The 21,560-nt window shown below is 45.0% G+C and overlaps 1 protein-coding gene across 5 annotated transcripts in view; it reads right to left on the bottom strand.

Moving 5' to 3' along the window:
• The window catches only part of IFT140 (intraflagellar transport 140), a 298,079-nt gene that overhangs the window by 8,599 nt on the left and 267,920 nt on the right, over window positions 1-21,560 (bottom strand). For all 5 annotated transcript variants that reach the window (XM_029577418.1, XM_029577414.1, XM_029577415.1 and 2 more), the window contains one exon: window positions 12,727-12,868. In XM_029577418.1, the coding sequence (XP_029433278.1) occupies window positions 12,727-12,868 (142 nt within the window). The remainder of the gene's footprint in view (window positions 1-12,726; window positions 12,869-21,560) is intronic.

Here is a 21,560-nt window from a genome sequence, read left to right as displayed (position 1 = left end):
CGCGGTGCCGTCGCCAGCCCAAACGGGAGAGCGACGAACTGGAAGTGCTGGTCCAGAATCTTGAACCGGAGAAGACGATGATGGTCCGAACGGATGGGGATATGTAAGTAAGCCTCCGTGAGGTCCAGGGAGGCGAGGAACTCCCCCGGATGTACCGCCGCAATCACCGACCGCAGCGTTTCCATGCGAAAGCGGACCACTCGGAGGGACTTGTTGACTTCCTTGAGGTCCAGGATGGGCCGAGACGATCCGTCCTTCTTTGGCAGTACGAAGTAGATGGAATAGTGGCCCAAGCCCACCTCTCCGAAGGGCACGGGCGCAATAGCGCCTATCTCCTGAAGCCTGTCCAGCATAGACTGCACCGCTCGTCTCTTGAGAGCCGAGCCACAAGGGGAGAAAATGAAACGACCCTTTGGTGGGCGGACAAATTCCAATGCGTAGCCGTGCTTTACGGTGTCCAGGACCCACTGGTCTGAAGTAATCCGCGCCCACTCCTTGTAGAAAAACGTCAGCCGCCCCCCAATCCTGGGTACGGCGGAGTGGGCGAGCCTGGCATCATTGCGAGGACTTGGGTGAGGGATTACCTGCCCCTGGAGAGGCGCGGGCGGGTCTGCGTCCGCGAAAGGAACGCGACCAGGGCTGAGACCTGGGCGCGGCAGGCCGGGAACCCCCCCGGCCTGTAGTTCCTGTAACGCCGCTGCGCCCTGGCCCTAGTCCGGGAAGAAGCAAACGCCCGAGAAGGACGATATCTATCCTCCGGGAGGCGGTGAACCGCATTTTCCCCCAGGGACTTGATGAGCTGGTCCAGATCTTCTCCAAAGAGGAACTTACCCCTGAAAGGCAGGGAGCCCAGACTTGACTTGGAGGACGTATCCGCCGCCCAGTTGCGAAGCCAAAGCAGGCGTCTGGCCGCCACCACCGAAACCATGGACCTAGCCAGGACTCGGAACAGGTCATACGAGGCATCCGCCCCGTATGCCACCGCAGCTTCTAACCTATCCGCCTGGGCGGCCTCCGCAGCTGGCAGATCCTGGGAGGTGAGGAGTTGCTGTACCCACAGGAGGCTCGCCCGCTGGGCGAGGGAACTGCACATCGCTGCCCTCATACCCAGTGCGGAGACCTCGAAGACTCTCTTCAGGAAAATCTCCAATTTGCGATCTTGCGTATCCCGCAAGGCCGCCCCTCCCGTCACCGGTATTGTCGTCCTCTTTGTGACCGCTGAAACTGCGGAGTCAACTCTCGGTACCTTGATGAGATCCAGGAAATCCTGTGGTAGTGGATACAGCCTTTCCATGGCGCGGCCTACCTTTAGAGAAGCCTCAGGGGTATCCCATTCCCTCGTGAGAAGCTGCAGGAACGATTCGTGAATGGGAAATGCCAGGGCCCTCGGCCGCAGGGCAGCCAGGACTGGATCCCCCTTCTTCGAGGATGTGACAACCGCAGGCGCTACTGGAGCGGGCGGGTCTGGCGGCGGGTCCAGATCCAGTTCCTGAATAATTCGTGGGATGAGCTCCTCCAGTTCTTCCCTCTGGAAGAGCCGCAGCGTACGCGGATCGTCCCCTTCCGGCGTGGGGTCCCCTTGGCCCAAGTCTGGGAAATCAGGATCAAGGGACTCTGGGTCTGGCACCGCTCCCACCGGTCCTGGAACCGTCCGGACGCGGGAGGAAGGATGGGGGGCCCCCACTCCCGCCGAGACGGGGGGGGCCGGAGCCGCGGCCGAGGTCCGGCACAGCTTGGCGGGGGGGGGGTCCCACCGGTTCATCCAGTCCCTGCAGGTAAGCCGTGTGCATAAGGAGTATAAACTCCAGGGAAAACCCTGGTCTGGCCGGGGGGGCTCCGGCGGGCGGTGGCTCCGTGCTGTCTTGCCCCTGCGGGCCTTGCTCCGGTAGCAAGGTCGGGGGCGAAGCCACTGCCGAATCCCTGTCATCCGGCGTCTCCTGAAATCCCTCCGGACGCTGAGTGCTCAAAATGGCCGCCGTTCCCGCCAGGAATGGGGGAGGGGCCGGCCGACGGCATCCAGGCAAAGGCACAAGAAAAGAAAAATCAGCTGCGGGCTGTGAGGTGCCTTCCCCCCCGGGAAGGCACCGTGCACAGATGCCCTCCCGGGAGATGCGGGACCCCGGTTCGCTGCAGGCCGCGCAGCGCGTCGGTCGCGGCATCAGTGTCGCGGAGAAAACCCGCGAAAAATAAAGTAAAAAAAAAAAAATCGATCCTCGGGGTCCCGCGAGCAAGCGCGCCGCCGCCGCGGGGGGGCCCGATGGTCTGCACTGCCCGCCGGCGGAGAAGAAGACAAGTGCCGCGGGGGGGCCCTCCCGGCCACACTGCCCGCCGAGAAAAGCCTGCCTGCCTGCACCAGCAGCCCACGAGGAGCTGCAAAATGGCCACTTTCAGGCTAGCAAGCGCGGAGAGGCTGGCACCACCGGCATCCGCGAGGCACCAGAGGTTTGGGGAGCTGAAAAAGAAACAACAGAAGCAAAGTACCAATTTTACCACTTACCCCGTCCGGTCCGCAGTACAGCAAAGGAAAGGACACACAGGACAAAGGGTAAGCCACGCCTCCCCAAAATTGAACCCTTTTAATTAACTTTTTTTTTTTTTAAACAAAAAAACTTGATTCAAAAGAAATAGGCAGAAGCCCAAGGGAAAGAAGCAGAGGTAAAAGTCAAAAACCTAGACCAAGTTGGGAGAAACCCAAGTACCCTACTCGCATCTGCTGGAGTCAGAAGATACTGAACTCCTGCAGAGGGGGTAGTAGTACTTATGGTGACGCCCCCTCGAGGTTTTTGCTGACTCCATCTGCTGGAATGGGGACATAACCCACGGTCTGGACTGATCCAGGTACGTACAGGGAACTTTTCTTTTAGCCAAAGACTAAATATCTTTAGAGCACTGAAGATTGTCCTTAACTCTAGGTGATTTATGTGGAGTAATTTTTCCTGTGGAGACCACATTCCTGGAGAACAATGGTTGTTTAGATGAACTTATCATCCCTGGAGTAATCTGTGGTTGCTGCAATCTAAAATTGTCAATGGTGGAAGGACTGAGAGATTGTTGGATATATTCAACTTGTGGGAAAATGGCTGTATATGTTGCTTCCACTGAGCTTTCAGGTGCCATTGAGATGTGCAAAATAGGTAACATGGACTGTTGCAGCCATGTGTTCAAACATTTTTATGAAAAAAATGGGTATACCGTATTTCCACGACAATAACCCGCCCACGTATATAACCCGCCCACACACATAACCCGCAGGTTTTCAAGATTTATGAAAAAAAGTTTTAATATACCCCGCCTCCTCATATAACCCGCAATTCAAAAAAAAAATAAATTTTTAAATACCTGTCGGAGGGCCGCGTGGGTCCAGGCGGGCGGCGGGAGCCGGGTGGTCGCGTGTTAAATCTAGGCCGCGGGCGGGTGGGCGCTTGTTCCAGGCGGCGGCGGCGGGGGCGGGTGGACGCGCGTTAGTTCGAGACGGCCGGCGGGTGGTCGCGTGTTAAATCTAGGCCGGGTCGCACAGGCGCGCATTCATTCACTGCCGGTGGGGGCAGCCCCCACCGGCAGTGAATGAATGCGCGCCGAAAGCAGCTTGTTCCAGGCGGCGGTGGCGGGTGGACGCGCGTTAGTTCGAGGCGGGTGGTCGCGTGTTAAATCTAGGCCGGGTCGCTCAAGGCAATCTAGGCCGGGTCGCTCAAGGCAGTCACATGCCGTGACGTCACGGCATGTGACTGCCTTGAGCATCGAATCGCAGGGGTCGCATTCATTCATCCAGGCGGAGGAGCCGGCTGCTTTCGCCGCTACTGCCTTGAGCGCCGAAAGCAGCCGGCAGCGGCAGCTGAAAGCAGCCGGCTCCTCCGCCTGGATGAATGAATTCATTCACTGCCGGTGGGGGCTGCCCCAGCCCCCACCGGCAGTGAATGAATGCGACCCCTGCGATTCGATGCTCAAGGCAGTCACATGCCGTGACGTCACGGCATGTGACTGCCTTGAGCGACCCGGCCTAGATTGCCTTGAGCGACCCGGCCTAGATTTAACACGCGACCACCCGCCTCGAACTAACGCGCGTCCACCCGCCACCGCCGCCTGGAACAAGCTGCTTTCGGCGCGCATTCATTCACTGCCGGTGGGGGCTGCCCCCACCGGCAGTGAATGAATGCGCGCCTGTGCGACCCGGCCTAGATTTAACACGCGACCACCCGCCGGCCGTCTCGAACTAACGCGCGTCCACCCGCCCCCGCCGCCGCCGCCTGGAACAAGCGCCCACCCGCCTGCGGCCTAGATTTAACACGCGACCAATCAGGAAGCGGCCGGGCGCAGGGATAGGACGGACTCCTCTCAGCTGCAGCCTATTCAGAGTCGGGAAACTTTATTGGTTGTAAAATTTTTTCTGGATAACCCGCCCACGTTTATACCCCGCGGGGGGCATGCGGGGTAGGTAAAAACGCACATTACCCGCGGGTTATATGCGTGGAAATACGGTAATTATCTTGATCAATTTGTCTGCCCTCTGAGCGAGGAACACCTTCTCATGTATTATATTGAAGCAGGTTCCTATGAAGTCTTATAGGAGTTGTCTAAATTGGATTTTGAGAAATTGATGATAGCATACTTTATCTTAGTGTCCTCTTGTCAGAGATACTCAGTCTTTCCTATATATCTATCTGAACTGTCAAATAATTATAAGTTATACACCCTGGCCTCTCAATTGTAAACTTGATTCAACTGTGATTGTAAATGACCTTTGACCAATGTACTATAACTATTAATACTTGGTTTTTTTTTAATATGCCGTGAGATCACTTGTGGAAAATAGCAGAATATTAAATATCTATAAATAACCCCAATATTTGCAGGGTATTCATTGTACAAGTGTGGAGGAATGAGCTTTTTAAAGAGTATGGCTGAATATGATCCAATTATCCAAATATGGAAAGACAAAGATTGGTCTTTCTTAGATGAGCAATATCCACAGCAAGACATTCTGTAAATATCCTGGCATGCCACAGAGAGGCAAAGAGGAAGACTTGATACTGGTAATGGTTGTTTGGCTATAGTGAAACGTAGAAATCTCCTTGGAGATTTGTGGATCAGGATATGAGTATAGGCATCCTTGGAATACAGAGTAGCTAAGCAGTTGTTGATCTTTAATTGAGGTAGGATTGTGCCTAACAAGTTCATTTTGAATTTCTTGAGGTATTTGTTGAGACCTCAGAGGTTCAAGATTGGGAGGAGACTACTTGTTTTCTTTGGAATGAGAAATATTTGGAATATAACCCTGGGTTCCTTTGTGTTATTGTAACTGGTTCTACTTCATTTGCTTCAATGAGGGCTGATAGCTCTTGCTTCTGCCATCATGGAGTGTTTCTTTGGTGTCTTGTTTGGTGGATAGTTTTTGAAATTCAAATAATATTCCTGTTGGATGATATTCAACAGCCAATGGCCTGCTAAAGTTCTGAAGCCCTCTCCCCACTGGAAGCCGGTTCTGATCTAACTGGGTTATCTTTGTGATATTGTAGTGAAAGGAAGACCTAGACTCTTTCTGTGTCTGCTGAGTGGCTTTGGTTGTGCCCTTTCACTAGGATGCAGCCTGCTCTGTTGCTGATGATGGTGTTGCTGCTGTGACCAAGATCTTTAAAGGAACAGGCTTGGAATCTTCTTGAAAAGTAGTATTCTTCTGTATTGTTGGGGATGACTTTTCCTCACTAGATGGTTGCTGAGGTGTAGCTGCTGACAGGGTAAGAAGTGTCTATATTTTCTTTTACTTTATCTTCAAAGAGATTATACCCTGGGCATGGAACACTGGCAAGTGTTTCGTGAACATCTTCATGAAGACCCTCAGCCCATACTATCTTGCTTCAATTGCAACTGTTCTAAAGGAAGTATCATATGCAATATAAACTGATAGGATTATATGTTTTCTGCTTCCTCAGCTTCTTGTAACACTGGCATGAAGCAATCTGTGGCATCCAAAGTGAGTTGTTAGGTCATATCCTGTAATTTCTGCAAGAAGCTATACATGTACTGAACCATGTAACACTGATGTACAACTATTCTAGAAGTTAACATAGCTGACTGAATTTTTTTTTTCAATGCTACTAAGTCTGATAACTTAGCATCTTTCCCTAGTGGGTGCTAGAATGTGTTGTGGACTCCCCCCCCCCCCCCTTTTATGGTTGATTCCAAAACTACAGATTCATGAGGTTGTTGAACTTGTATGTCTAGGACATGGTTGGACTTTATATTTGAGGTCCAATTTTCTAGCTACTGATCATGAACTTAAGGGTGTCTGCTACATGCTGGTTTGTAGCTCTCTATGTGCTGGTACTTGTTTTAGTGTTTGAATGTACTTTAATACACTAAAGATATCTTTCCCTGGTTTTGCTGCTCCTGCAAGATAAATTGTATTTTATTTGCCATTTTATGGACAAAAGGATATAGAGGGAGATATACTTCTGGAAGGTTGAGGAGAGGAGTCTGAAGGTAGACTATTGGATTCCTAAATGTGAGAATAGTATGAGAGAGAATTATATGATTGAGATGCCTCTTCAGAGTCAGAAAGCACTATAGGTGGTTCCTCTGAGATTGTTCTATCCTTAAATGAAGGTGAGCCTTGAGACTTAATTTGTGATCCAGGTGGTAAAATTTCCTGATTAGCTTGATAAGGTGGTATAGAAGGCTGAGTCTCAGATTTTGGAACCATAGACTCCAGTAATGATGACATTGGGTTTAAGTTGGTCAGAGGTGGAGCGCGTGGTATATTGGTGAAAGTTTCTCCTGTCAACAAGATGAAGGAAGGAAAACCATGTAGATGAATTATATTCTGAAATGAGAATTGGCATAGTTTGTTTAGGGGAAGTAGATTCAGCATAACTTAATTTGCTTTGTTGTTCATCACCTCCCCCTCCACCAGTTTCTGTCCATGTTAGTCAGTTTAGGGCCTAAACCAAGGATCCACAATTAATGTCACCTTTATGAAACTGTGTCAAAGGCCTTACTGAAATCCAAGTACAGTACAGCTAGTGCTCTTCCCAACTCTCAGGCTATCCAAAGAAATTGATCAGTTTCATCTGACAAGACCCACCTTTGCTAAAGCCATGCTGCCTCAGGTCCCATAAACTGGATTCTAGAAACTGTACTGTCCTCCGTTTTAGAAGCTTTTCTGTCAATTTACTCACCACAGAGGTCAGACTAAACCTAGGGTTATCAAATTTCAACTGTGAAAATTCCAACCATTGACTGGCTGTAGCACAAGTCAGCTGGGGATGGGGATGGTCCTCCCTGGAGTACTGCAGTGGGTCCCCTTCAGAGGTGCTACAGTGACTGCACAAGCTGCAATCCTCTGCAACCTTCACCCTGGTCCATTTGTTTAGACAGGGGAGAGAGAGAACCATTCATTCTTCAGTTTGTGGTATGCATGACAACGAGATGCATTGGCAACTAAACTGCAACTTCTGCATTATCACGTGGACCAGAAAACACAACTACGCTCTGACAGATTCTTCTTCCTCATCACCATGTCCTGCTTCTCTCCCATCTTTCCACTGTCTTTCCTTTCCCTCTGCAGCTTCTCTTATCACCTTCAGGTCTGCTTGTGCCCTCTTCCTTCATCTTTTATACCATTTCTTAGATTTTCCTCTCGCTGCTGCTTTGTCTTTTTTCCTTCTCCTCATGTCTGTGCATTTGTCCTTCTCTCTCCTAATCCTTGTGCCACTCTGTCTATTTCACTTAGAAAAGGATTATTTTGTGTAGCAGTCACTGTTATTCAAGAAGTATGTAGCAGTGAGTCAAATTGGGTAGCACATCTAAAATAACAGAACAATTAAATAAACATACTCCCTAACCTTTGTCTGAAGTTTTATCCTCTCTGTTCTACTTTGTCTTTAATCTTCTCTCTTGAAACTGCACTGTGTGGAGTTGGAGAGACCATTTGTGAGGTTGAAGATGTTGACCCAGCATCTGCTCAGACATTGTGCTTCCCTAGGAAGTGAATGGCATTTTTAGGATTTCACAATTCCAAATCCTGCATGTTTTCCCTATATAGTCTTAAAGAGACTGTTCCTCCATCTGGATTTGAACTACTGTTTTCTTTAGCCATGATTCAAAGATGAGGAGTGCTTTGAATATGGCTTCTAGTTTTCAAAGGGTGATATGAAATCTTGCCCTTACGAGCAAATCATGTTTAGAGGGGCTCCCCAGCCATGCGTAGAAGCATCGACAATTAATACCTGTTGCTGTTGGAGTTTGCTGCTGAACAAGCTGTCACCAGAACATCCATCAATATATCGCGCACATCTTCCTGGAGGCCTGACCGTCTGAGCCAAGGAAGTCTCCTAGAGCCTATAGCTGTGCCCAGTGATCTGAATGATGTCAAAGCATCAAAAACTGATCTAATTAAATGTTTTACACATTCATTTGATGTAAATTTGTCCTGAATATCAGCGGAAAGATTTTCTGTTTTATTATCTTTTATAGCATATTGTATAACTATTGGACCATTTGAAACTGATGTGGTGAGATTCTGGATTGTTAACATTTCTGACTGAAATATCTTTTTCCCAGTTGTCTCCAATAATTTTGCTTCCTTTCTAAGAGGAATACTGGAAGGTGACTAAGACTTTTTTTTTAAACAGAACTTCTGACTTGTGAGATAGCTGGATCTTTTTATGCCCTAGACAAAGTTGAACCTTATACGCCAAAGTCAAATTTCCTTGCCACTGGAGGTATGGAAAAAGAGGTATTTGCCAAATCTTGGCTGGGGAGCTGAAGCATTTTGTGTATTGGGACACCCGTATCCTGTTTAGGCACTTTATGAATTTTAACATTCCCAGGAAGTCTTCTTTTGGTTGTGGAGCTTCTTCCAGTCTAAATGGTATGAATTCTGCCATTTTTGTTTTGAAGAAGGCAGAGTAGGAAATGTTTTTCAGAGGAGTAGTGCATCTTGGTGGCTCTGATGAAGGTTCAGAGGGTAAACATCAGTGGATTCCTAAAACTGGAAGGAGTGAGATCCAAAAGAGAAAAGGGAATTATCATCTTAAATAAGCATAGAGATTCCTTTGAATAATGGCTTATCCTTTGAAGATATGGAGCTGTGAGATTTATCTTCATGTTTGTGCAAGCTTCTAATACGGTGGAATAAGAGATTGTGATTGCAGCTCTGCAGTACATTTTTCTAAGATTGGCTCCATGAGTGGTGAAAGGGTCTTTTTTCATATAATTATGAATAAACTCTAACCATAATTTTTGCATATAACAGTGGTACTCCCAGCAGTGCTGGTTGATCCCTACTGATAATTTCTTTGCCTATCTTCAGGCTAGGTACTACATGAGTGTAGCTAAAAGTGATCTGAAACATATCACTTTGTCTGAAGATGAAGAAACCGTCCTTGCAACTGTCCCCAAGTTTAATAGGGTTGGAATCTGGGTTTCACTCCTTAAGAAACACTTCACCAACGGTTTCATAAATAAGCTGGCATTGCAAGTGGGGTGATGACATAGGTCTCACCTTGGATGAATCTGATATGGTAGCTGCATTCTCAGCTTTGTATAAACAATTCCTCCTGGCTAATTTAAGGGAAATACAATTTAAAATTCTGCACCAAACCTATCTTACCAGAACATCTGGAGTTAAAATGCATCTACGGCTATCTGACCTTTACTTGAAATGTAAATGTCAGAGCTGCACTTTGTGCCACATACTTACCAAATGCCATAAACCAAGCATTTTGGTGACCAATGTTTGCTTTCTTGGGCAAAGCTTTTGATCGATCCATTGACTGGAATGGGAAAATATACCTATATCGATTTGAGAGGTCCCTGAAATTGCCAGCTGGGGGGAAGAAATTTTTGAGTCTTTGTTACACTTGCAAAGAAAGTTATTTTAACCCTGCTGACATTCCAAGCCTAGAAGATAGAAATGGAGCACCATGCCTCACTAAAGCTGTTAAGACAGACAGAGCTTCAAGGCCACAAAACCCTGTAGACCCAAAGAGGCTATTTTCAGCTATGGGAAGGGTTGTACATTAATTTGTAAAGTGGGTAATATCCTGGGTATGATATACCCTCTCACTCTAGAAGCAGACAGGATCGAAGTGGAATGGGTGTGGCCTGTCTGCGAGATATAGTGGGGATATGTCAAAATGGTGAGTTTCCTCCTTATGTTTTCATTGTAAGCTGATGGATTACCCCTGAAAAGATAATACTCTGCTGCTATGTTGCTTTGTCAATTTCACTCACTTAATATATTGGGAGAAAGTGTCTAACTCTAATACTGATGGAGTTGCTTTCCAGTAATGGATTTAGTTAAGGGCTCTCTGTGCTGGTAACTGTCTGCATAGAGGTGGATGGCTGTGCTACACTCTGAACATGGTATGGAGATGCCAGCGGTGGAGGCAGACAGCACCGTCTTCTGTACTGATGGGAGTTTCATTATGGTGGGGGGGTTTTTTTGTAAAGAGGTTGGCGCTCCTTTCTCTGTTTTCGCTCGGCGTGATAGCTAGGGAAATTGTGACTTCAGCGCAGCACTTATGCAACTCTGCCCTTTTCTTTCTTAGTACTGGTCTACATGAACTCCTTTCTTCTCTGTCCGACAGGGAAGACAACTGAGATTTTAGTTTAAGCTCCCTGAATAAGAATGTTTGAGGGGCCATCCTTCCACATGATGCACAGTTTGCCATAATGTGCAAGGTATCTAAGCAAAAGAGACAGACTTCATAGAGATCCAGGTTGGACATCTTATGTTTGCATTGTGCACATAATTTGAAGGGTCTTTTCCTCCCCTTTGAAAATGGATCAAGGAGACTTACATGGCAGTGGCTGTGCAGAAACACCTGTGCATGCTCAGAAAGATTTGTAGCTCTTTCTGAGCTCTGAGAGAGCATTGTTCTACGTTGGCACTGTCTGGAGACATCGCTCATTTGTGTGGCTAAATTTGTTACTGCTTGTCCATGGAGAAAGAATATAGGACCTTGTATGCTCATCCTCCCAGGATGCTAGAGAACCAAAAAGGAAAATACCAAAGACTGACTTAAAAGGTGGCATGTCCTACAAGCAAACCACAAGCAACCGAGCTGCGGCCAGCATTCAGTCAAACTGTAGAAACCAAACACAAATGCTGGAATAAAGTGATACAGTCCCGAACTTTAAATAAGTGTATAAATCCAAAGTTTCTTTTATTCAAAAGATGGCAACTCCATTTGTATATAATGAACACAATCTTTCATGCACACGGGGTCCCCCGACACGGACCCGTGTTTCGCCAGCGACTGCGTCGGGAGGGATGCCCACAATTTTTATTACAGGAATTCTTAGACGGAGCGCTCCATGCCCGGAACTTATGAACTCCGTCTAAGAATTCCTGTAATAAAAATTGTGGGCATCCCTCCCGACGCAGTCGCTGGCGAAACACGGGTCCGTGTCGGGGGACCCCGTGTGCATGAAAGATTGTGTTCATTATATACAAATGGAGTTGCCATCTTTTGAATAAAAGAAACTTTGGATTTATACACTTATTTAAAGTTCGGGACTGTATCACTTTATTCCAGCATTTGTGTTTGGTTTCTACATGTCCTACAAGCAGCCACGTTTCTACAGCTGGCAGCTGGGATATAACATTTGAAATGTAGACTGGAAAACGAGGCAGACTGGATAGTACAAATGTTTTTTATCCTCCATCATCTACTCTGTTACATGACAGAGGATGTTCTTAAAATAGGAAGGCCTCCTACTACTTCTGACAATCTAATTTTTGTTTTCAAGTGGTATTTTGATCAATTGTAAATGACTCTAGATAGTATTTCTTCCTTTTTTAGATAAATGTCTTTGTTCTAGCTTGTTTTATCTGAAATAATATAATGGCAAACCTGCATTAAAAAAACATGAAAAATATTCTCTGCTGTGGCCACAATTAATTATGACAGTATCTGATTATAGAACTGACACTTTACTTCATTAGCAAAGGCTACAAGGCTATTTTCTGCTCTTTATATTATAGAGTTTACAACATTTCTTCTGGCTAGACGCTAGAGCTTTTCTATTTCTTCCCATGACATTGGCTAGGAAGATGACATAGCCATAAATTAATAGTTATTGATAAGTTTGTATACAGTGTAGAAGAAAAGTTATTTGGACACCACTACAGTCCAGGAAAATATAGAAGTATTAACTGATCTGAGAGGTTTAGTATAACTTATTTGCCTTGGCCCATAAATTCAATTCCACAATACTCAATAAGGCCCTTTGATTTTATTTTTCCAAAATCAAGTGAAACCTTACACTGTAAAGCTAAACTTTCCCGGGTCAAATTTTTATATTAGTGATTGTAAACAGAAGACTTCTATCCTGGTTAAGAACATAAGCAATTGCCATACTGGGTCAGAGCAAAGGGTCCATCAAGCCCAGCATCCTGTTTCCAATCCAGGCTACAAGTACCTGGCAAGTACCCAAACACTAAGTCTATCCCATGCTACTGCTGCCATTAATAACAGTGGCTATTCTCTAAGACAACTTGATTAATAGCAGTTAATGGACTTATCCAAACCTTTTTTAAACCCAGCTACACTAACTGCACTAACCACATCCTCTGGCAACTGATAACCTCTACAACCTGCCTATGTTGTAAACTGCTGTAATCACAGCTTTGCAACTCGTGCAAATATACTGGTGATATATAGGATGAAAAGCTGCAAAATAAAAGTAGCTCAATAGAACAGGTTTGAGGTGCCATTCACTCACCAACTGATAGTCCTCCTGCTGGGTGTAGTGTTCTACCAGTAAGCCATACACATCTCCAATCCGGATAGCAGAGTCTAGGTCTGGCTCCTCCAGAAGAAGCTCACACTGTTTGATTGCCTCTTTAGAATCCTCAGTGTAAGTCCTAGGAAAGAGAAAATTACTGGATTAATGGTTTAATTAAAAAAAAAAAAAAATCATACCAGCACTCAAAACTGTTCAGCGATACCCAGCAGAAGCCTTTCTTCATGAAATACATCACACTCTTTTTAAATACCAGGACCAGCGGCGGACTCACAATGTCTGGCCAGCCCGGGTATTTGCCGCCCAGGCCGGCCCAGGACACGTCACGTGGTCTGCTGAGCGCGGCTCTGTCATGGCCGCGCACGGCAGACCACCCTGACCAGGACCAATATTGGATATAGCAGGAAAGACCTCCTCTATCACCACCGATAAAACTACAACCACAGTGTATCTAAATCACCCAGCAGATGGAGATGGAGGAAAACTGACTTGCTGACATCACTGACATACAGCCCTGCCCAGACATCAGCCTACCAGTATCTCTAGAAAAGCCAAACTGGACAAGCTGATTTTACTTGAACATGACTATTAATCGTCAACCACTCATGCTTCCAACCCATTGGGAAACACTGAGCTCAGCAAAAAAGTTAACAACTTAGAAACTGGTTATTTCACTTACCAGTCCTTCAAATAAATCAAAAGAAATAACACTCTACATTGTTGGCATATAAAGCTCAAACTAAAAGCAAGTAGGCAACCCAGGGTGGGTTGTGGATTGGCCTGCCTTCCTTAGAGGAAAGGAAATTATCAGATAAGTAGTAATTTCTCCTTCCTCTGATCTCAGGCAGGCCAAACCACACCAGTGGGACATATCAAAGCTACTACCAAAAAGGGTGGGAGACTACTTGCAGTCCCATCAACACTGCATGCGCAAAAGCCACATCCTCCGGAGCCTTAATGTTCAAGCAGTAATGCCTCAAGAAGGTATGTAAGGATGACCATGTCTCTGCCCGACAAATCTCGACAGGAGACAACAACTGAATCTCTGCCCACGAGACCGCCTGAGCTCTAGTGGAATGTGCCTTGACTTATCTAGGTAATGGTACATCTGCATCCACATAAGCAGCCATAATAACTTCCTTCACCCAAAGGGCTAATGTTGCCCGTGATGCCAGTTCCCCTAGTTCATCTCCACCATGGAGCATAAACAATCAGTTTTCCTTAAGGAGTGAGTAAACTTCAAGTACCGCACCAGATACTGCTCGACATCCAAGCCATTCAACAAATGATAATCCCATTAATCTCTATCCAGAGTGGGCAGGGAAATTGATTCAAATGAAACTCCAAAACCACTTTCATTAAAATGGAAGGTACAGTCCTCATCTGAACCACCCCTGGAGTCATTCACAAAAATGGCTCATGGCAAGAAAGAGCTGTAGCTCAGCGATCCACTGCGCCGAACAGATTGCCACCAGAAAAAAATGGTTTCAAGGTGAGCAGCCGAAATGTAGGACCCGCCAAAAATTGCAATATGAGATTAAAGTATCCTCTCCCTCCCTCTACACCCTTTATCTGCATCCTCTCATATTTTTGCAATTTTTGTCAGCAGCCTCGATGGTTATAATCTCCACAGATGTATATAATGTTACATAAGATGTACACAGTTTTTTGCTTTCACTACCATCAGGTGTGCACCCTTTGTACCCAGTTCACTATCGATTTCTTTCTCCTTCCTTGCTCCCTCCTTACCCCTCCCGTTCCCCTCCCTCCCCAGCCTGCCAACCCTCCTGTCATGTTTTATTGCATTTTCATCCTTTACGTTCATTCTAAACCGGCATGATGTGCCTTACGAATGTCGGTAAAGAAAAGCTTATAAATAAATAAATAAAATAAATAAAGTCCCAAAGAGGCACCAGAAGATGCAATGGCAGAGGTAGATGCTTAAACTTTCTTTCTTTCTTTCTTTTTTTTTTTTTTTTTTAATAATTAAAGGTTTTGATTAAACAAACAGTGAATCCAACGTAATACAAAACTCACCAGGATATAAGGTACATAGACATTATCAGGATGATATAACAACCTTAACTGTGTCAATAAGTAATGAATCCCCCTAACAGTATGGAGAATGAAAAAGATTAGATTCACATTCTGAAAATGAAATTGAACAGCGATTTTATATCTTTAAACCTCCCCCACCCCCCTCCCCCCCAATGCCTCTTACGTATAAGCAAGTATAGCTAAGTAATCAAAAGCGAACGTTTGGGAGCCATCATTAACATCTGTAAATATGGTACAGCCTGATTCTAGTGAGGTAAGTCAAGGAAGAACCAGAAAAAGTGATCTACACTGCAGGGGTGGATGCTACTTGTGTAGATTTCCATAACTGATATGCTTGCCAGGTTTTTTCAAATTTAGGCATGTTATTATGCTTATAAGCTGTGATATGGGACAAAAAAATATTTTATCCACTCTTTGTTGTATGGCTGCTTTTGTTGGAACTAGTGATGATTTCCATGCCCTTGCTAACTCGCATCTGCTGGCCGTCAGGATAACATGCGCCATACGCTTCTGGTCTATTGAGCTCCCTGGAAGCTTGACTCCCAATAAAATATGCATTGGAGTAAGGACACTTAGCCCCGGAATCATTGCTTTCAACCATTGGAATATCTCCTGCCACAGCTTTTGCACTTTGGGGCACCCCCACCACATATGTAAAAAGGAACCAACCTCCCCACAAGCCCGCCAGTATGTATCTGAAACATGGGGTGCAAATTTATGTAGTTGTAGGGAGCATACATACCCCCAGTATACCAATTTGTAGGCGTTTGCTTCCTCCCTCATTGAAATGTACCCTTTACCCAAATTCTGAAAGATAGACTTCTGGAGTGTGGGTGTCCGATCAAACGGTAGTTCTTTTTCCCAGGCCTTCTGAAAAACAGGAATGACCTCTACTGGAGGTGCTAGAAGCCGATAGGTCATGGAGAGAACTTGTTTAGAACTATTGGCTTTATGACAGATCTTTTCAAAGTCACACATACCCATATTAAGTGGCACCATAAGCAGATTGGCCCTTGCAAAATGGGCTAACTGTACATAGAAATAGGCAGCGGATGAAGGTAAATCATATGTTTGTTGTAGATCTTGAAATGCCTGCATTTTCTGTGGTCCCCAAATGTGCTCCCAAGTTTTGATCCCCCTCTGTCTCCACACCTGGAATGCCACACTCTCATAGCCTGGTGGGAATGCCTTATTTGTATATAAACTAGTGCTGGCATGATATTCCCACCCACCTACTAACCGTGGCTTCAATTGATGCCACAGTGTCAAAGAAAGGAAGGAAGATGACAGGAGGGTTTCATTAGGATTGACCAGCCATGTGCCTTTAGGCTGCCACAATAAACTGCGTAGTGGGACCTGTCCCAGCCAAGCTTGCGTGTGTAGCACCCATTGCTTAGGTTGCCTCGTAATATGCCAATCCACCAGATTCTTGAGTTGAGCTGCCCAGTAGTATCTGGCAATATCTGGGACATGGAGCCCCCCTCTGGACTTAGGGAGAAATAAGACTCGCCGGGATACCCGGGGTCGTCGCCCAGCCCATATAAAGGCCATACATTTCTTCTGCCATTGCTTTAGAAGATTTGAGGGGACCAGAATCGGGAGAGTTTGAAATAAGTATGAAAGTTTGGGGAGTATGGTCATTTTAAAGACTGCCATGCGGCCCAACCAGGATATATGAGATCTACTCCATTCTTCCAAAGCTTTGTTTAGTTTGTGCCATAACTGCGTATAATTTATGGAGAGCAGATCCTGGGTAGCATTCAGATAAACACCCAAATATTTGATCTGTGAATTGCCCATTTAAATCTAAACAGCCCTTGTGTTTATTTATTTATTTAAAATCTTTTCTATACCGTCGTTTGGTCGTGCACCATCACAATGGTTTACAGAGAGGCATAGCATTTCCCAAGCTGAACATTAAGATATCTTACAAAGTGCCAGTATAGTTTTGGTTACGTTTCAATAATACAATCTATATGATAGGTGACATGGATCTTATCCATATGTATGATTAATAGGGTAGTCATATAAGTATAGTACTTTAAACTGTCTCTATCTATCATTAGAATTAACGTATGAGACAAAATAATAAAATATGCAAGTACACATTTGTGTGACTCTATGCTGTGTGTTGATGTTCCATTGTCTGTTAGTTCATATTTCTTATTTTCTGTTTTCACTGTAAAAAGCTTTTTTGAAAAGCCAGGTTTTTAAACTTTTTTTTTGAAGAGTTTTAAATCTCTCTGTAATCTAGTTGCCAGGGGCATTGTGTTCCACAAAATTGGTCCGGCTAGGGATAGGGCTCGCTCCCTAACTTAGGTCAGTCTGGCTGTTCTGACTGAAGGGATGGTTAGAAGGGCTTTATTGGCTGATCTAAGATTTCTCTGGGGGACATGTAAGCGTAGTGCTGTGTTTAACCACTCTGCTTTTTCTTCATTAATTAGTTTGTGAATTGTGCAGAGTGTTTTATATTGAACCTTTTGTTCTATTGGCAGCCAGTGAAGTTCGGCAAGTGTTTGAGTGATGTGATCTCTTATTTTTACCGGTAAGAACTCTGGCGGCAGAATTTTGTAGGATTTGGAGTGGTCTTATAGTTGAATACGGTAATCCAAGAAACAGTGTGTTGCAGTAATCTGTGCTGGCGAATATAAGTGCCTGTAGGACTCCTCGAAATGTGTTAGGGTTAGTAAGGGTTTCAAGCCTTCTGAGGACCATAAGTTTGGCGTAACCTTCTTTAACTTCAGTGATATGTGTTGCTTAAGGCTGAGTTCCGTGTCGATTATTACACCTAGGTAGATGGGAGACCTCGTTGGATGGGATATTGATATTCAGGATCTCAGATTTGTCCCAGTTGATCCAGAAACCTGATATGCGGCTAAAAGTCTTCATTTCACTAGTCATATGCCGAAGGAAAGTCTCAGGGTTAGTAAGTGTTAGGAAAATATCGTCGGCATACATAGAGAGTTTAGAAGACGCCCCTCCCAGGTAGAACCCTGTTATTTCAGTGTTCCGACGGATGTTAACCGCAAAGGGCAACGGGGATAGAGGACATCCCTGCCTTGTCCCTCTGCCAACTGTGAACATAGGTGAGTAACCGCTATTAATTTTGAGACACGCCTTGGGGGTGCTATAGAGTTATTGAAGCCACTCAAGATAAGGGGCCCCGAATCCCATTTTCTCCATAGTATGAAATAAATATGGCCAATGCACCATAGCAAATGCTTTTTCAGCATCTATAGAGAGGGCTATAGCAGGGATCTTGCGTTGCTTCGCATACCAGAGAATATCAAGAATCTTATGGACATTATCTGCTGTGGTTCTCCCAGGAATAATCCCCGATTCATCTGAGTGAACCAGCTGTGCTATGAAACAGTTCAAGCGGTTAGCAAGGATCTTTGCCAACAGCTTGACGTCAGTGCTCAGAAGAGAAATGGGGTGGTATGATCCACAAAGTGTCGGATCCCTACCGGGTTTTGCAAAAATGGTAATCCCTGCCGAATTGGCATGGGAAGAAAGGGTAGTCCCCATTCATAAAGAATTAAAAAACTTTTGGAGTACAGGCGCTAATGCTGTGGCAAAACGTTTGTAAAACCTTGGGGTGTAACCATCGATGCCCGGAGATTTACCAGGTTTTAATGATTTAATAGCGTCATGGATTTCCCCCAAGGTAATGTCTTTATCCAAGAATTGCAGTTGAGAAGTGGTCAACTCTGGGAGTGGCGTATCAGATAGATATTGTTTTATCTCTATCTTGAATGTTCGGGTCTCCACTATATAACTTAGTATAAAACTGAAGAAATTGTTGTCTAATGGATGTGTTGTCAGTAAGGAGTTGACCCTCTGAATTTTTGATTTTCAGGATGGTGGCTAGCGCTTGCTGTCACTTGAGCATTTGCGCTAAATGCTTCCCAGCCTTGTTCCCTCCTTCAAAAAATTGCTGTTGAGCCAATTCTAGCTGGTGAGCTATGTGCGCGGAATCAAGCGCCGCAATTTTATTATATATTATATTATATGTATAATATATATATATGTATAATGTATAATTTATTTATTTATTTAGGGCTTTTTTATACTGACACTCATGATACCAATCATATCGTATCGGTTTACAATAAACAGTGGTGCAATAACATTAACAGTATGCATTAACATTAACAGTGAACAATAGGCGACGAGAGAAAAAGTGAGAGAAAGTTACAATAAAACAGGGGCACTTGAATATAATAATATATTATATGTCAGATCTTCCACTTGCCTTCTTATATTTGTAAATTTTGTATGAGGCTATCCATCTGCCCCTTAAACTTTAAGTTCGCTGTATAAGCTTGTAATGCCCGCCCTTATGCTCCCCTCTCCCCCTGTATTTGCCTCCTATTCCCCCTCTATAAGCTGGTTCGTACCCTGTATATACTCCCTTTTCCCCCTATTTAGCTTTTAGTCCCTTTACACTGTAGTTTCTATTTCAAATGTGCAAGTACTAGTTCATTGTAAAGCCTGGTGCTGCATTCTGTTCTCTGTTAATCGATGAGATGTTCACAACGACTGTTGGTATATAAAATTTCTAAATAAATAAAATATGTCTCGGAGCTTGTTCCCTAGTTTGAGACCCAGAGATCTGTATGCTCTTTCAATTTGTGGAGTGTTTTGGGGGTCCACACCGTCTAAAGATGACCCATCCAATATCATGGCGCAGATCTTTTGAACCACCAATGTACAATTCGTATACTCATCTTTTCCGGGTATACCTTTAAATCTTAGATTGCGGCGCCTAGATCTACTTTCTTGGTCTTCAATCTTATCTGCAAGCTCTGCTTGTTCAGAGTGTAAGCATGTGAGAGTTTTTTGCTGCTGCTTCCATTTTTCCTCGTGGTCCCCCCCTGCTTCGTCGATCTTCCAACCCAGCTCCGCGTGGTCATCATGGATTTCCTGTAGCGTGGCTGCAATTTCAGATTTAAAATTCTTAATGTCCGGCCATAGCTCCATAAACCAGAAGCGCATTTTGGAGCGGGAGGGAGGCTCTGCATCTGTGCTCCGTGAATCACTCACTTCTGCCCCAGACTCTGCCACACCGTCCTGCTCCACCATTTTGCATGCCTCTGGGTCCATTTCTTCTCCCCCCCGCTGGAGTAGGAGAATTTTTTAAAATCCATTGGCTTTTTTTTATTGGCCATGCTCTCCGTATGTTCCACTGCCATTTGCGAGTTGGGGCGACGAAACTGCTCACTTTTTCCCTGCTTTTTCACCGAAAATAGTCCCGGGAGGCAAGGAGCCCCGATTCAACAGACCGGCATGGGAAGTGATGTCACTTCCTCCCTTTGATGCTTAACTTTCTTCAAGAATCTGGACATATCTGGATGGGAAGACAAAGGTCTACCATTGATCTGCCCCTATAGCAAGCGAGAACTGCTACCTGCACCAAGCCTTTATTTATTTATTTTAAAGATTTTATATACCGACAACCGTTTGCACATCGTATCGGTTTACAGATAACTTAGAACAATAAATATCAATTAGGCATGGCCTTTACAAAGAACAAAAAACAAAAAGAGTACAACAAGAAACCTAAGAACTTAGATAATACATTCAACTGGGAGTAGCATAAATTGGGGGAGGAGGATACAACAGAGTGCAAAGAGGGAGGCTATGTACAATGGTACAGAAAGTACATTCGTTGAAATTGCTGAGTTTTTTCGGGGGAGAAACAGGAGAATTTGAAGGCCTAAGAAGGGTACTGCTTAGAATTAGAGGAGTTGTCATTAGGAGTAGATTATCTACGAAAAACTAAACATTTGGAGAGATAGTAAAGTTTCTGGAGTGCTATTCGTTTTTTCAGAACATGACATAATGCGATGAGATTTTTATCAGTATGTCACAGAAGGAGTGCCCCTTTAACCAAACCTTTCTGCAAACATTCCAATATCAGTGGAATTTCCAGTTTAAAAAGAGTGAGAAATGTCACCCTATACCAACTCTCGAAACCCTAAAATAAGCCAGAGATGTAGAAACCTTCCTAGCCCAAATCGAAGTGGAAATCACTGCCAAAGAATAACCACGCTTCAACAACCGAGTCCTCTCAAGAGCCAAAGCATTGTAAACTGGGCCCACCTTTGATAAAAGTGAGATAAATAACTATCTCCTGGTTCAGTAGGTGAGGCCCCATATCTTCATTGCGAAGATAGAGATGCTTCTGTCCAGAACCCATATCCTTATTCAGCTTCTTAGGCTGTGAGATCTTCCAAAGGGATGAGACTTTTGAGTAGTTGCTCCTCTGTAAAGATGAAACGGATGGGAGCGGCCTTTTGCCCCAAAAGAATGTGATGCCACTTTCCTGTCCACCAGCAATTATGGATTCGCCCCTTCTATTCACCATCTTTCTCCAACTCACTTCTGACTAAGAGAACCCTTAAAGGGTAACCTTTTGAGATTGGACTTGGAAATAGTGCCTGCCAACCAATATTGCAGCCACAACTGGCATCTAGCTTCTATTGCAGAAACCACCCTTCTAATTGCTGCCCATTCCGAGTCACAGCCCGCATCAGCTAAAAATATGGCTTCCGGTTCCATCACAGACTCGCTATTGGACCCCGCTCCTTGGGTCTCCTGAGAGAAGCAAACCAGCCCAAGCCACCCAGCAGCAGCAAGAAGCATTTTGCATATTTATTGCCATGGCCTGAAAAGCCTGTTTAAGCCTCCTATCTTGAGCATTCTTTAGAGCTGCCCTTCCTTCAACTGGTATGGTAGTTCACTTAGTAAAG

This window comes from Rhinatrema bivittatum, chromosome 14, assembly GCF_901001135.1.
Source record: "Rhinatrema bivittatum chromosome 14, aRhiBiv1.1, whole genome shotgun sequence".
Lineage (NCBI taxonomy): Eukaryota > Metazoa > Chordata > Amphibia > Gymnophiona > Rhinatrematidae > Rhinatrema > Rhinatrema bivittatum.
Note: the sequence above shows the minus strand (reverse complement) of the source record. Positions and strands in the feature narration are given on the sequence as shown.